Here is a 17,426-nt window from a genome sequence, read left to right as displayed (position 1 = left end):
AAGAAAAAGAAAAAGAAAGAAATCTGAATTATTATCAGAAAAGATATCAAAGGTAGATGTGTCTGCTAGCTGGCTTGGAAATGTCATTTCAGCTGCTGCTTGAGGAGCCATGTGAGCACTGCTTTCCCTTTCTTGTCTGAGTGGGATCATAGGTCAGCTGTTACGATATTTCAGGCCTTTCAATGCTTTTTATCGTTTTTAGAGTTTTCTTGTTTTGGCAAATTTTGTTTTAGATCAGGGAGCCCAAGTAGAAGGTTTTAATCTCTACTGAATAGGARTTAAATCCTCATATATAAATAGCAGTGAAACAAGTAAATATGCTAGCCTCTGCTTTCAGTTACAGTAACATAAACTTGCAGAAGCTCTGTTGATATCTTGTGTATACAAATTTGGGTAGAATTTGGCTCAGTAATCAACTTTTTAATCATTAGATTTCTTTAATCTGCAGCTAATTCTGCTCTGCATATCTTTGTACAGACTTAGGCTATTTTTGGTGTGTGCTGTACAGTGGCGGGGAGAAGTACTGAGCTGTCTCTGTCCCAGCTCTGYGATTCGAAGCCAGCAGCAGGCAGCTTCTGCCTTCCTTCTGTCTGTGTTTGTTCCTGAAGAAAGAGCCAAATTAGAGTATTCATTAGTAATAAGCATATTTAAAGTTAGTTCATACATACTCTGACATGAAGAAAACAAATACTGAAACTGTAGGGCGAGTGTATCAATCTTGTCCTTGTAAATAAACTTTTAAAGCAGAATCTGCTGATTTGGGGATGGGGTTGTTAACGGTTTCAGATTAACTCTGTCTTACTTCAGTTACACACCTGGAGCCACTGATAGGAAGTGTCATGTCAAATACATGTTCATACCAAGTGTCCTCATCTGAAGGAGTGACGGTTATTTCAGACAGGACTACATATACATGAAAGAAAGCAAGAAAAGAAATTTGTATACGCATGTGTTTTACATGCCTATTTAAAAAGTAGCTTATTTGAAGGTCAGTAATTATGTTAATGACCCACACTGATGTACCTCTTGATGAGTTAGTTTAAATGCATTGTCAGATAATACCTGGAAAAATATGCAAGAGCTCTGTTTGTGTATACACATACGGATTTGCAGTATACAATATATTGTGTATATATATTACTTTATAATATATTTATCTCTGTGTGTGTATGTTTTTATATTTATATCTGTATTATTATACTTAGAACTAGATAAAAGAGGAAAGGTATATCTCAGCAAATGCTGTTTACTAACAGTCCATGTCTATTTTTAGCTGAAGTTTTGGTTTTGCTAGCATTTTCCATCTAGGTGTTTAAATGCAAGTCTGCATCTAGTTTTAAAAAATAAAGGTGAAATATATCCAAAGAACAAGTTAGATCAAAGAAATATCCCAATTAGAAATTTTTGTTGATTTGAGTGATAATTAATTAGCTGAATTCTTGTTAAATTTTGGAGGAATTTAAAACTGTAGATAGGTGACTTAGCCCTTTCGTTCTATTTAAGAAAGAYTGATAATCTAACGAGCAAACCAGGCAGTCATACAAAACAGATACAAGGCAGATAGAAGTAATACTTAGCTKTTCTTTACATCTTCAAGGATTTCTTCTTGGAATATATGTAAGCCCCCTTATTTGGCCCATTCACTTTCTTCATCTCTTTTCTAACATTGCTCTTTTTCAGGTGGGTTTTTTCAGGTGGTTCRGGGTGAGGGGGCTGGTGTTCTTGTTTCATTTTTTGTTTTAGGGGTTTTTGCTTTTCTTTTTACATAGATTACAAATAAAGGACAAATAGTAAAACAGTCCCTGCTGGTAAATGACTGGAAGTCATAAGCAGTGTTTTACTCACCCATGTTATTTTGAGTTTCAGCTTGCCACTTCAGTAATTACTGCCCTTATTAAGAAATTTGTGTTCATTCTTAAATTTGTAAATGATACCTAACAACCTGACAATAGTAACTCATGGTATAGGACTGACTTGATTATTGAAACAGCTCACAACATTGTTAAAACAAATGTTTATGAGACGAAAGAATGGTGCTAGATAAGTCATCCAGCAGCAGACATCCAGGATTTGTTGAGAAGCAACTTCTGGCTGCTTAAGAAAAGTTTGTTTCCCCCCCCCCCACAGTTGAAAGACTATGAAGTTTTTGGGGGATACCTGGTAGCTACACAAATACCCAATAAACATGAAAAGTCTCATAATGGTCCATCAAGGAATGATAAGGCAATAATGCGTACAAGCTTGTTTAAAACCCCCTTTTCTATATGTGTTTTTCTACTGCTGATCTGCACAATACTTTGTTATTTGAAGGTTTTCTGGTAGCTCTTGGGCTTGCATAATGCCACTATTCACAAACTTTTAGTGGGAGAAAGAGCAAGTGTGTGAGCCTGACAGCCCTGGCGCGAGATACCCGCCACGGCCGGGGCCGTGCTGGGGTAGCGGAGCAGCAAAGGCCCCTTCCGGGACAGCCCAGGGATCGCCAGCGCGGACGAGGCGCCGCGTTGCCCCTTTGACTGTATCARTAATTAAAGTAGAACAGTCAGGCATTAGGTAATACGTGGCAAACGCTTGTGGGAGTGATGGCTGTGTATTTAGCAGCGGGAAGGCTGTAAATGCCTATACCCTAGATGCTTGGTGAAGCAAAATAGCAAAAAAGCCCAGCCTCTCAAGCCCTGCATTTTTCCAGTGCATATGAGGTACTATGTTAAACTAAGACAAACGCATACATTTAGTATGTTTCAAAGATGCCTGAAAAAATGGAAATAATTAAGTTACTTTGTTCTCAGAAACATCAAAGTTATGCTTCCTCTGCTCTCAGTTATTTGGCTTCTTGCACTTGCCTAGTATTTCACACAGCTTTGTACACTAGTTTGCTGTGATGCTGTGATTTTCATATATATGCCTGTAATATATATACATGAAAAAATGTTCTGAATTTATAATTTAGATAAATATTGTAACTTGTATTTTTTTAATCTCCATGCAATGGAAGTCACAACTATTACGCCAAAGCACAGTGCTCTGTGGCAATAGGTTTGTTATTGTTGTTCTTTAGCTAAAATTATTTTACCAAACCCAGTAATGATGGTATTTCTTTCCACTGAGCAACTTCTTTGAATATGATGTTGTGATTATCATGAGCTCCCTCTGGTTTTGGGGAGCATACCTGAGTCACATATTACTTTTGATAGGTGACTTTTCACACATACAGTTAAAACTCCCTCTGGTGTATTGTTTTACCAGCTTTTTATTATTTCCTTTTACCATTACAGATGCATAAAAATGGAAGCAGTCATCTTTTAAATTTGCTTTCTCTTCTTACCTGGTTCACTTACACGTATCCACACTGGCAATTGGAGTAGATGAATTACGTTTAATTTCTTTTAAAAGCAGTTCCAGCAAAATGAATTTGTTGACTTATCCAGCTAGTGTAGACGGAGGTGAATTTTATTTCAGTCTCACCTAAAAAAAAATTGCCAATGTTTAAGCCTGTGTGCATTTTATACTTTGTGGTTTTAGCATAGTTAGGGCCTCATTACAGTCTTTAAAGGAGCACTTTTAGCAATATATAAAACAAGTTTAAACATAGTTCCCAAACTTGGTTTTAAAGCCAATGTAAATGAAGTCTTGTAATGCCACATTCCTGTGATTCTGACATCAGAGGAATATCTGCAGTAATAGGTTTTCATATTAAAGCTGTTGAATTTTTATGTGCCTGAAAGAAGCAAGACTGGGGCCTGATGTGGAGAAGTAATAGGCAAAGCATTCAAGGCACTAACCATTTTTTTGTGAAAAACTTCTTTCCTATCTAGAAGAAAATTTGTGAGATACAATTTTGATACAAGAAAGTCAAGTGTGTTAAAAAAAAAAAAAAAAAACGTCAGTAAAAGTGAGCATCTTATTTAATTTCGTTCAGTGTTTTATTGTTGTTTCAAGTTTCTTTATAGTCTACTACAGTCTGCAGAGATGTGTCTCAGTTTTCATGAATTAATCAAAATTGTGCTAAAAAGATCTCAGTGCTGTCTGATAGGAGACAAGTCAAAACCCCAAAATATTTTCCAAAGTTTTGCACAAAAAATCCTGCACTCAATCTTTGTGTAGATATTTGAATACAAAACATTCATCAGTATGCAGCATTATTAGCAAGCTTTTTTGAAATTTCCATTCTGGGAAAAACAAAAAATAATCGAAAAGTTACAAGCCCGATTCATAACAGGAAACTTGATTAAAATACTGGTAGTAGGACTGGATCAGTCTGGTCTTGTATGGCTTGGTTAAACTTTGCCAGCTATAAAGAAGATTTGATTTCTGTTTTGTTGCCTTTCTCTTTTTGGTGGCAGAGAAAAGATTGGAAAATGCTGCCCACAAAGTGCGCGTTCACCCATGTTTGAGCTCATCAACTCTCTTGCCACCTCTAGATTTTAAGAGTAAAAAAAGTTTAGTGCAATATCTTACAATCTAGAGTATGATATTTTTCCTCCCCCTCACTGTTGCATGGTCCTGATTCTCTTGAATTTGCAATTAAAGATGAAGAGCCTTTGTCTTTTTTTTTCTTTCAGATTCTTCTCATTCTTTTCATCGAGATGAGACTATAGTTATTGCCCTTGCATCTGTCTCTGTCCTGGCTGTTTTGATTGCTGCTCTGTTCTTTGGATACCGAATGCTTGCAGGTAGTTTGACAATACTGGTTTTTTATATCATTCTTTTTGATTATTTCTCAAAGTTGTACTTAGGTCTTCTTCCCCAGTCTATACAGTATTCCCCTTCTCCTCTCTGACGTTTCGTGGTAATATCTCTTTCATAACAGTGTAGAGATATTATAATGATTTCTCAAAGCTGGCATTTTGGAACCCATTTTTCTTCAACAAATGCTCCGTTCAACGCAGGTAGTTTAAGTGAGGCTGTGAATGTGCTTTACAGTTATTGCCAATGACATTCAATTATCAAAACAGATGTGCAGCAGATAGCTTGCAGTTTGTAGCTGTCAGTGCCTCTGTTGCTGATTTTACTGACTCTGAGAAGATTTTACACGATTCCTTTTTAATTGTCATGTCCTTCCCCTGAAAATGTGTTTCGGTCAAATTCCAGGTAAGCTTTATGTTTTCACTTGTAGTATGGCAAAAACCTGAAACTGCCTGATTCCCCCACTCCTGCCTTACAGGAGACCGTAAGCAAGGTTTGCACAGCATGAACATGATGGAGGCAGCAGCATCAGAGCCCTCGCTGGATCTGGATAATCTGAAGTTACTGGAGGTAAACATTCATCTCGGTTTCTCAATCTTATTTCCAACTGAATATAAAACCTGTGATCATATCACTTGCCAGCTGTYGTTACAGAAATAAATATATCAGTACACTTCTGTAATGTTTTTTTTCTAAACTATAATTAAAAAAATAACAAAAAAAGCAAAAATGAAAGATTACTTCAGTTATGTTTTTGCCTTTTTGTGTTAGCACTATTGTTGGTACTAGCTAGGACATGTTCTACCTCGAGAAGAACATGCTGAACGCTCTGGGGTGGGGGGGGAACTGGAATGTGCTGTGTCTGTGTCACGTGAAAAAATCCTTCTTGGTTTGACACTGATGCTCAGCTAAGTGCAGTATCCTTCAGCAGTCGTTTGCACCGCTTCAGGCGCAGCGTTGGCGTGCAGACCTTACTGCAGGTGAGGGCAGGGTATTTCCAGAGTTCTGCATTTCCGTGTTGTCGTTTTTCACCAAGGGGTACTCTCTGTTGCCATGGCAACTAGAGGCCAGTCAGAACTTTCCACTGAGCTCGCTGTTACCAGTATCATCAGAAACCTGCAAACTCTTCTGTCTTCAAGTGGCATACAGAACTTGCATGAGATTTTTTAAAGTTTTTAGCCAAAAATAAACCAATCATTAGCAATGGAGTATTGTCTTTGTGAGAGGGATTCAGAGGGTGATGCTTTTCTTCCTTTTGCCCATCAGAAGTCATCCCCAGAGATGCAGGCTGCAGAAAAGTCGATCCCCCTGCACTGGGGTCTGGGCAAGTGGTGGAAGCAAGCTAACCAGCAAAGAAACTTTGCCTTCTGGCAAAAGTTAACATTTTTTAATGTTAACATTAGTTAACATTTACAAGAGTGTAAGGATTCCTATGGTAGAAGCATGCAAAGTCTCAGATGAAATTATTGCTACTAATGTGCACTGTTGGAAAAGGTACTGACTGTTAGCGGAGAGGTCTACTACGAGGTCTTCTCTGCCCTTTCTCGAATGGGAAGGGCCTGACTCCTCCTCACCCTCGTGGTGTGCTGTGGAACAAATTGCCTTAGCCTTCTCATATCTCTGTGAGTGAAGTATATTCTGCCTTTATGCTATGAGGTAACTCGCTGCCGCTTTGCAATCCGTTGTGAGGACTGCCTGACACGGAAAGCCTGAGAAACAAAAAGTCTGGCTCTCAGATGATGCTTTCCTGTTAGGCAATTTTATCACCGTTAGAAGCATGATTTTATGATCCCTTTCTCCTTCTCTTTCTACTCCATTTGCACATATTTTAAAAGGGAAAAAGGTATTTGTCCACGAAATCCCTCTAATTTCATGTCAAGGTTCTCCTGCAAATATTTGAATYGAATAAACTCTTAAATTCGATGAAGTTAGAGTTTTTCAACATGGGAAGCTAGGACCCTGCCCTACGTTCAGGGTCAGAGCAGAGATCTCAACCATCTTCAGTTGCCATGGAGATGGGAAAGGTTTTYCTGTGAAAACTATCTTAACATAGTGGGCTTTAGAATGAAGGTTCCCAGGTAACACAGAATTGTGCTTTTCTGTTAAGACCTGTTTACCTCTTTTGGTCTCTATTTTTTACTGCAAATAAGTATATTGTTATTACTCTCCTAGAACATACCTTGTATACAATTTAATACCTATGGTCATGTAAAAGCTAATGTTCGGTAGGCAAAAGCTGAGTAAGAACTGTCAGCGCAAGATAAATCATGGATTTTACCTATCTTGTATATAAAGTTGCTGAATAGATGATTTATGATTTATTAATTGGGTATTCAAACTATAGATCAATTTAGTAAGATCTAGTTTGGCCTATCTTAGTGTTTCTAGTCCCAAAGCAGCTTCTCTGACATCATTTTACTTCTGGTTTTCAATTGTACAACCATTTTGTACAGTGTAATGCAGCATAAAAGTTGGCATATAATCCTTGTGGAGTGAAAACTTTGATTTTTGTCTTCATTTATTAATTAGCGAGCTAATTATTTAATTCTTTTTTGCAGTTAATTGGCCGAGGACGATACGGAGCAGTGTATAAAGGCTCCCTAGATGAACGCCCTGTTGCTGTGAAAGTGTTTTCTTTTGCCAATCGCCAGAACTTTGTCAATGAGAGGAACATTTATAGAATTCCCCTGATGGAGCATGACAATATTGCCCACTTCATTGTGGGAGATGAAAGGTTCACTGCAGATGGACGTATGGAATATTTATTGGTGATGGAATATTACCCCAATGTAAGTGCCACCAAAAAAAAAATAGATTGGTTTAGATTCCTAAGAATAGCTGCATAGGAAGGATATACTTTAATATTTGCCAATGTTTTTCATTAGGTCTTCTTGCAAAGTAGTCCTCTTTGCCTGGTGTAATGTAAAAATAATCCATATAAATTACAATTTTAATGAATCATAATGTAGTCTACTGTAATACTCTTTAAGATTTCCCGGTTGGTGCTGCTGAAGGTAGTCTTGATGAATTCATGGCTGTCATTATTTTGCTCTTAGTTATGGTGCAGTTTTTCATCATCTATGACATATTCAAGGATGGTATTTAAAGACAAGTTTTTGCTTAAAATATTAAATAAAATTGAACCTCTTCATGGAGCTTTAATGGTTTAATATTACAGTAGTTATGACTCAGTGGCAGTAAATAACAGTTTATTATAACCAGTGTTATTTTAAAACTAGTTTGCGGTACTATAAATCATGCTTTTTGTTATCTTGTTATCTTCCTTACAGTATTCTGTGACATAGCTTATTTATTCTACTACATCATGACTGACGATACAGGAGAAGTCTTAAGGCAGCCTTACTTCCCAGAAATGTATTTTCGGATCTCCTTAGCTAACTGAATGCTTATGTCCTTTTGACTTCAGTTCCGAACACTGTGTGTATATATATATATGCGTGCATAGAAGCAGAAGTATTTAAAACTGTACAACATCAATGTGAATTGCTTATCATGAAAAATGATAAAATGTAAAGTATGTGGGGAGTGTGTGAATAYGTAAACATGTATACATTCATTTTATATTTTATCTTTATAATTTATCTTGGCTTTTTTGACTTCTTTATAGAAAAGGACTTTATTTGTTCAGTTAAATAATTTTTTTGACCTTTTTTTGGTCTCAAGTGAGTGAGCTCATAGTGTATTGACACCGGTTTGTGAAGGTGCTGTCTGATTCGTTATGGAGACAGTTGGACAAAACCTTCTCATTCAAGTAACAAAAAGAAACAGAATAGTAACAAATAGCAGTAACGATAGTCTGTGTCTTAAGATGCTTGGGGTTCTACATACATGTGTGTACTGAAAGGTAAATGCCTGTACTTATACAAATACCTAACTATATATACAAATTTAAGAAGACAACATAGCACTACAAGAATATGTAGAGAGCATCTTAATGGAAACTTCTTAAAAGTGGGAGCACAGTTGAAAAAGCAATGTCATGCGGTAAGAGGTGGACATCTAAGAAGAGATTGCAGAAACTAGAAATGACCACAGAAAAGCTCACTTGCACACATAGCACAGGTACAATAGCAAAGCACCTCATCTCTGTCTACAGAAGCAAAAAAACCCTGTGACTCTGGGGGAGATGGCTTGTTTTCAGGTAGTTAAGGAAAACTGAGTGAGTACTCCTGATCCTGGGAGGGCACAGCATAATTGTCTTAACAGGTGAACAGGTTTTGCTGTTTTTGAGTGAAAGGGATTTTCAGTTGAAATGTAACTTGGCTGAAAAATGTCGTCTTTATATAAACCAGATCTGCTAAAGATCTGATTAAATGTACAGATGAGTCTTATCATTATTAACATTGTATTATTAGGTTCTTTTTCAGTCAGGTACTAACATGAAGATTAGTCCCAAATCAATCCACTAGTGATTTGAGAGTCACTGGAAGAAGTGCACAGCAGGTGTAATTAATGCACAGTATGAACCTTAATTCAGTGAGCAGATGTTCTGGTGTATGTTGAGCTAACAGCAAACAGAGAAGCAACCCTGCTGTGGAAGCTCTGCTAAAAGGGAATTGCATGGTTCAAGCTGTAGTCACAAGACTTATTTCAGTAAGGGACAACCAATGCAAGATGTGCTGCTGAAATATTTTTGTAGCCCTCCAAGACAGGGTTCTCCCTGGAAATACTTCCCTCCTTGGAAATAGGAACTCATAAGCAGAGCATTCTCAGACTGTTCTGGGTCTTCCCTGGGTGAAAGTAAGAAAAATCAGATTAATCCAAAYTGTGTTACTGTCCAAACTTGCCTTCAGGCTAGTGAAACTAGCAAGTAATAAAAGCAAAGATGTGTGTATTCATCATCAACATGCTGTGCTGATGGTACTCAATCGTATGCCAGGTGAATAAGCAGTGAGATAAGTCACAAGTGATGACATAGTTGTTATAAAATACATAACAGTCACAGAATTGTTCCCTAGCAGTCAAACATTCATAGCTTTTAAGAACAATTAAAAATCACTGTTAAACACATAGTAGAATCTTAAAATTTTCAAAACAAAACCATCAATTTTTTCAAAAGTTATTATCAGAAAGAACAAATATCCTTGATTTAATATGTAATTTATGACACTGACAAGAATAATCTCAATTAAAAATACATATCTCTAAATCTTGACTGGAACTTTTCCTGAATGTCATTTATATTGAACTTCACTAAGAGCATAAAAATCAGTCAGTTTTAAGTATGTGGTATTTAGCAAGCTTTGCAGCAAAAACATCTTGGAAGTTGGTTTGAGATCTTTCTCTGTAAAGTACTTTCCACTTGCACCATGCYGACAGTCCCGATGTCTTTGTTGGGATGGACCGAAATCTCAACTCACTAACCCAAGAAAATCTTTTATTGCAATCAACTTTCTGGTAGTCAGTGTCCTTACAGCTGTTGTTTTTAGTTTTTGGAAAAAGCGTAAAATACATATATTACAGTGATTTAGTTGAAACAAGCAAACCATGGGCTAATAACAAAAGTGCTCACAGCCTCTAGGGCTCCTTTGTAAGAGTGTTTGCAGTGAACAGTACAGTTGTGACCAGTACCTGAACCTGTAAAATCTAGTGCTATGCAGGAGCTAAATGATACGTCAAGTAACTGGAGTTCATTTAAAGTTTTAGGATTATACATACTGTGTCCATTGTCATTTACCTCACACTTGCATATAAACAACCCGTTTTATCTGAGTACATAATGTTTGACAAGTTTGGTTCAGCATATGTCGACTTGAGAGAGGATTAAGGCTGAGGTTTGTGCCTACCATCATAACATTTATTTTGTGTACCCCTTATTTTGTTTTTTTATGTTTGTTTTTGCAGTAGTAGTATTCATAGAATACTATTTACTGCTTTCTGACCACTGAGCAGGTTCTTAGGTGTGAATGAGTTCATTTTGATATTCTAGATCAACTAGAAAATAAATGAAATTTAAAATCAGTGCAGAGAACATGAGTCCTCAGGAGCCAGGAATTGACAGTGATGTATCGGGGGAAAAAACCGCCCCTCACGTGGCAGGAGGAGTTAGCCGAACGGAGCGAGCGGTGGAGAGAGGGCAGGGACTCTGGGGCTCCAGGTCCTTTGACACTGCCTGTGCACAAAAGCACCTCTGTGCAAACACCTTCGTTTTCTGAGCAAAAGAGGCAGGAGTTCTTGGGAGATGAGTAGTGATGACATATTCCRTACCCTATCTGTGCACGCTGAAATCTCAGTTTGGAGAAGAAGTGAAGAGGGAGGGAGACTAATAAGAATACTTGTATTTTCTGAAGAGCTGTAAACAACAAGAAAAATGTAAACTGCTTTTTAACTTATTACTAGGAAGATTCTCAGATATATTTTCTTAACAAAAATCTGTCTGAAGTTCATATAACAGCATTTCAAAACAAAATGTTTCTGTATAACTCTGAGTAACGTTTGCTCTGTATTATCACCAAGGAAGAGGTTATCTGTTTACAGGTTTTGTTCCGTACAATGATCAGAAAAGCTGCAAAATCCTTGTAATGATACTAAGGAGTGTAAAGAACCTGGTGGTAGTTTTAACATTGGATTAAAAAGTTTCAGAGGCTCCAGTGGTTCTGAATTGTGGTGTCTATCTGAACTGTGTTCACATTGCATATCTGAATACTGACTCCAATATTGCATATCCGAGTGTTGAGGAACTTAAATGGCTAATAACAGATTTTTGAAAAATCAAGTGTTTTATAGCTATTTTTGCAATAAAGTGTTTTTATGCAAGGCTATTATAAATGTCATGCATTGGTGCATCGTTAAGATTACAGATTTAAATAGTCGAAAAGCGGGTGGCCTATACTCATAAATAAACATGGCATTGTAGTATGTATACAGGGAAGGCTGGGCTGCTTTTTCTTTATGCATAGGGTTTTCATTTGTTTAAACTGAGTATATTGTCATTGGGGGCTGTGTACATACAAACTGCAGAGGATGACTTAGTTTGCAGAATCTGACTCTTGTTTCTGATAGCAGTTTGAGTTTCTAGAACATTTCAGCATCGTAATTGACACCTTTGCTTCTGTTTTTCCTGAGATTGCACCACAACTTACTAAAAAAAAAATCACTTTCACATATAACTTCTCTTCCAAGAAAGARAGAACATAACATTTTCCCCCCTTTTTTCTTCTGTGCATGTGGACTCGCTTCCTATTTGAATTTGGGGGGGGGGGGGTTCGGAGGGAGGTTTGCTTTGCTGACTAAAATAATTGAGAGCAGAAGAGATGCCAGTGAGAGGTGTTCAGTATTCTTCAGTAAGTGCTAATGGTTCAAAGTCCACTTTGTAGTAACTTGGGCTGTTAAATCTGCAGTYACCTTTCTTCTTCTTCTGTTGTTCAGCAACAAGTTCTTCGAAAGAGTAAATAGAATGGATGTTTTTCTACTGTTTTATAACTAATATCGTTCCTCCTAAAGGCACAGCCTGTTGTTTTTCACTAAATAATACCTTTTCTGTTCTTCTGTAGGTAAACTCAGTGGCAATACTAAAGACCAAGGAAACTTGAGTCTAATATTGTGATTGGTAACGTTTGGGTAAACACAGAAGCAGTTGCAGGATTAGATCTTTCAGGAGCAGTGGATGAAACTGACTCTCTCAAAGATTTTTGAGTTATTCAACTTGCTAAAGATTTTAATCCAATGCTTTATTCTTTTAGGGTTCCTTATGCAAATATTTGAGTCTCCACACAAGCGACTGGGTGAGCTCTTGTCGTTTGGCACATTCTATTACTAGAGGCTTGGCGTACCTGCACACAGAGCTACCTCGAGGAGGTAAGGCCAGGAAGGGATGCTGTGGTATCCGARATATTCTTGCTATCAGATAGCAGATTCCTTCCTTCCTTTGTTTCTTTGTTACATTACAGCGAATAGGAAATGATGAATCAAAACAGAGATTACTCAGAACTTCTTACRTATCCTTTCCTTCTGAACAAGCCCTTGTTGTGGGATATGTCTGCGACACTTCTAAGAAAACATGAGGAAGAGCAGCAGTGCTCCAGCGAAAAGGCAGGAGAAGGAAGCAGAGCTGCACAGTGCTGCTGTATCATGGCAACAGATTGCTAACGACCCAAAGCACTGGGCGTCTGTCAAACACAGAGCAAACGAATGAAGTGTCTTGTTTGTTTCTGCAGTTCAGACACAAATTGCCAAAGCAGTATACTTTGTGTGTGAGCTGTACCTATTAAAAGAAATTGTTTAATCTATTTCACTGTGGTTTTGTTTATCACAACTCTTGATTTTTGTCTGAGAGTGTGGACCTGATCTTTTCTATTTACAAATGATATTGCTGAATTTTTAGTGCCTTATTAGAGCACTAGATAGGACAACTTTGATTTATGTATCTCTGCTTGCATGCTTCTTTCTGCATTTCAGGAGTTGAAGAATTGTGATTATATAACAGATGTTCTGCAATCTGTGATGTAAAAGGCTACAGAATATGGTCTGGTACTGAAGCATTAGTGTTTTGGCAGTAAATGAAAGGAATAATTAGTATAGTAGGATTAATTCTACATTAAGGTCCTAAAGTTTGGATTAAAATCTCAGATTACATACCTCAAATATTGAGCATCATCTGTAGCACGTAATGAAAACTGAAGATACTGTTAAAAGAGCATGGCTGATAATACTTAATGTCGTACTGCTACGTGTCATTGAAACTGCAGCTATCATCTTAACTTCATCATTTTGAAATGTGCAGACAGGTGTGTCCATTAGCAGCCAGAAAATGTGTAAACTTTCCATCATAAAGGAATACAGAGCCTCAGCTGGTGTGTAAATGCTAGGAGAGAACTCATGGAGTAGAGTAAATTCCTGTGAACAGCAGGCCACAGTAAAACCAGTTTTATAGTCCTCACTGTTTTACTTTAAAAAATAAAACAAAATAACTCTATCAAAAAAGCATATAAGATAGGAACAACTGAGATAAGTCTTTGGAGGTCAAATACATTGCAAGGTTAATGTGTTCAAACTCTCAGGAATAATATTGACTATGTATTTTCTGAATATCTGCTGATCTCAATTGTAATGTAAACAGCTGATGCCGTATTTGACACTGGTTTGTGGATGTGAGAGAACGTTTGGCCTGGCTGTCTCGACTGCGGCAGCAGGTCTGTACTTAAGCACATGCTGCCTCCCCTGCCAAAATCACGCTGAAATATCTCTTGGAATCGTAAGAAGCTTGTTGATGAACACTGAAACTAATAGATTGTGTAGATGCAGTCAGTCTTCTATACATAGCATACTGTGGAGCTCATAAAGAAGCAAAACTGTCAGCTTTCTAAAAAATAAGTTGATTTTCTGTTTATAATAGCTGTGCAGACATAATAAGATTTTCTTATTTTGCAAAACTGTCAGCTTTCTAAAAAATAAGTTGATTTTCTGTTTATAATAGCTGTGCAGACATAATAAGATTTTCTTATTTTGCCAAACAGTACAACTGCTTAAATAACAAGTACTTTCATGTGTCCAAATAGACCATTACAAACCTGCAATATCCCATCGTGACTTGAACAGCCGCAATGTCCTGGTGAAGAATGATGGAACATGTGTAATCAGTGATTTTGGCCTCTCCATGAAGTTAACTGGAAACAGACTAGTACGCCCGGGTGAGGAAGATAATGCAGCCATTAGTGAGGTAAGTACAAATACACGTAAGCAGCTGTATTAAGGTAGAAAAATTAGTATGGAAGTAAGGGCGATACATGCCTGTTTCTGTTTCCGTAAGGTGATTATTAAGGTGGTACAATTCCTGTTAGGGAGAATCGCTACAATGTGGGGAGAAGGGGCTGAAGCCTTGAGAGGATGGGACTGATTCTTATGTCAAAGAACTTGAAGATGTATCTGCCATTATTGAAAGGTGATAGAATGGCAGCTGTGGAGACTGAAGTGCTCTGTGTCAGGAATTTGGTTGCAGGGCTGTTTGCAGTGATGAGGATACAGATCCCTTGGGTACTGTACTGCAGATATTACTTAAGCCCAAACATTCTTGGGAAGTTATTTTTTTTCTGGTAATTTTTTTTTTCAAAATGGTGATATACTGCATTTCACACCTTACAACTGTTTCTCTGGGTGTCATCTGTAATTTCCTGGATGTGAAATGGATATACCTGGGGGAATGAAAGCATGTAAAAAGACATGGACCACTGAGAAAGAAACAGAATAGAATAAAAGATGCTTGAAAAAGTAACCTATGAGAAAAGATTGAAAGAATTAGGGTTGTTTAGTCTGGTGAAGTAAAGACAGAGACAAGTCTTCAAATATGTAAACAGCTGCTACAAAGAGAAGGGAATAAACTATTCGTATTCACTGTGGATAGGACAAGAGAAAATAGGATTACATTGCAGGAGGGAAAATTTAGGTTAGATACAAATAAATCTTTTTCATCTATAGAAGGGCAGCGAAAGTCTGTAATGGATTGCCAAGGAAAGCTATATAGACTTTGCAAGATTTTATGATTTTAAGGAACAGATTGGAAAAACATCTTGCAGGGTAGATTAAGTAGAACAGAACCTGGGCAGAAAGAGAAATGGTGAAGCTTTGTTTTTTATGATGCTGTCATTCAGAGAGTGCTTCTTTGTTGCTTTCTTTTCGTATAACGTATAAGCCTAAATACATTGACACCTGAATATAGGGTACTCAACTGTAGTCAGACTACTTTAAATGAAGAGTGAAGGTCCCAGAATGCTTCAGTATTTCTTTTTTTTTTCTTTTTTACTCTTACAGTAAATCTTTATATTTCATTCAAAGAATGTGCTTCCCAGTTCTGATCAACATCCCTTAGAAAGGAAGTATTATAGTAAAACCGCCTAGTGCAAAAGTGCCCTTGATAGATCTCTCCTCACTGAACAAAGACGCAAAAGGATACAAAACCATTGTTTAAAATGCAGGGATACAGAGCAGTCCTGTGACTTGCCCTGCAAGGAGTGGTAAATGAGTGCTCCAATCTAACGTATTTCTCAGTGGAGACGAACATGTCTTCCAAGGCTGCTGTTAACCTTTAATCCTGGAAGATGTAGGCGAGAGCCTTGTCAGCAATCCAGGAATAAAGAGAGCAAGTTCCTTGTTCACCTACATCCTCTCCCATTATGGTATGTACTTTGGCATATAACAGAGTAGTTTTAGGAAAGAGAAACATTTCTGCTATATCATCCTGCACGTTAGAACATTGTGTAAGAGACAAAATTATTGTTTTGGTACAAACAATGTGTGACAGAGTACAGGAAGAGTTTTATTATGACTAGGTGACTGATAAGAGTCTAGAAACTGAGGACATTGATTAGAAGAGAATTGCATTTCCTGCTAAATCAAACAAAACATAAAACAAGTAGAATATTAAAAAAATCCATAATAAATAGAATATGATGAAGGATTTGCTTCCTGATTTGAAACTTTGATTTTATGTTTTTCCAGGTTGGTACGATCCGCTATATGGCCCCAGAAGTGCTTGAAGGAGCAGTGAACCTGCGGGACTGTGAATCTGCTTTGAAACAAGTAGATATGTATGCACTGGGCCTTATCTACTGGGAGATATTTATGAGATGCACAGATCTCTTCCCAGGTAACTAAAAGAAGTAGGAGTTTTTTTCTTTWAAAAAAAAAATCACAACAGTAGAAAGTAGTATGAGCAACCAAAGTTAATCCCTAGCCAACCTTTTAAAAGTGAACCCATCCTAAAAGGGAAGTAATTTTCACAATTGTATTTCACCATTAGGTCAGTGCCACCTAGTGTTCACAAGTATTATTGTTATCAGTATAACGTATTTGCGTGTCAAGAATGGATCATGCTGGAAGACTTTCCACTGCTTTTTTTAACCAGCTTGCAAGCCTTGTGGTAGTGCAATTTGAGCACTATAATTACTGTCCAGAGTTCATGAACATTGGGCTGATTGCAAAAGCAGTGCATTTGGTCCCTAAAACTGATAGAGCACTTGAAGCGCCTCTCAGACCTTACTCATGAACAGGTGCTGTGATTTTGTGTAACCTTTAGCCATTCATACTTGCTTTTATTTATGTTAGTGACATTGAAAATTTAGGGAAATCCGTACCTGTAACATAAAACAAGAGGAAATAGACTGGTAAAAATTAGCACAAGTGTCACAACCACCTTTTTATTCCTGAGATACAGTTTAAAGAGTTAATAGTCTGACATGCAATATTCCCTCTGTTGTCAAACAGCTACTCTTTACATACTGRGACTTGTGATGTCTTTGGGCTTCCTCTCAAATGAAGCATATGAGTATTTTTGGTCTGCAATGTTTCAGAAAAYTAGGTGTCATCCTCGGGTTCCAAGATATTCCAAATCTTCAGAGAGGCTCCTAAACAACACTTAATTCATTCGCAGTTAATTCAGCTTTTCTTTATGAAGTCAGACTTTGGAGAAAATGGAGAATATCCTGATAGACAGAAAATTTGATWTTACCTTCCATCACCTGATAGCCCTTTTATCCTTTTTTTAATTATTATTTTTTAAATCTGTGATTTTTCTTTCTTTTGCTAACAGGAGAATCTGTGCCAGAGTACCAGATGGCTTTCCAGACAGAAGTCGGAAACCATCCCACTTTTGAAGATATGCAAGTCTTGGTGTCTAGGGAGAAGCAAAGACCAAAATTTCCAGAAGCCTGGAAAGAAAACAGCCTGGTGAGATAGAATATTTACAAAGAAACACTAGCCAGCTATAAGGTGCTCTCCTTTCTTAGAAG

The 17,426-nt window shown here is 37.3% G+C and overlaps 2 protein-coding genes across 6 annotated transcripts in view; one reads left to right on the top strand and one right to left on the bottom strand.

Moving 5' to 3' along the window:
- SUMO1 (small ubiquitin like modifier 1) overlaps nucleotides 1-17,426 on the bottom strand; it is a 235,783-nt gene that overhangs the window by 127,913 nt on the left and 90,444 nt on the right. The window lies entirely within an intron of this gene.
- BMPR2 (bone morphogenetic protein receptor type 2) overlaps nucleotides 1-17,426 on the top strand; it is a 107,897-nt gene that overhangs the window by 75,527 nt on the left and 14,944 nt on the right. For all 5 annotated transcript variants that reach the window (XM_085299397.1, XM_085299396.1, XM_085299398.1 and 2 more), the window contains 7 exons: nucleotides 4,560-4,670; nucleotides 5,162-5,253; nucleotides 7,242-7,472; nucleotides 12,387-12,501; nucleotides 14,202-14,362; nucleotides 16,138-16,285; nucleotides 17,228-17,364. In XM_085299397.1, the coding sequence (XP_085155523.1) occupies nucleotides 4,560-4,670; nucleotides 5,162-5,253; nucleotides 7,242-7,472; nucleotides 12,387-12,501; nucleotides 14,202-14,362; nucleotides 16,138-16,285; nucleotides 17,228-17,364 (995 nt within the window). The remainder of the gene's footprint in view (nucleotides 1-4,559; nucleotides 4,671-5,161; nucleotides 5,254-7,241; nucleotides 7,473-12,386; nucleotides 12,502-14,201; nucleotides 14,363-16,137; nucleotides 16,286-17,227; nucleotides 17,365-17,426) is intronic.

The sequence above is a fragment of the Rhea americana genome, unplaced genomic scaffold (genome assembly GCF_003343005.1).
Source record: "Rhea americana isolate MKP2758 unplaced genomic scaffold, rheAme1 scaffold_15, whole genome shotgun sequence".
In the NCBI taxonomy this organism is placed as follows: Eukaryota; Metazoa; Chordata; class Aves; order Rheiformes; family Rheidae; genus Rhea; species Rhea americana.
This window is presented reverse-complemented; position numbering and strand designations above follow the sequence as displayed.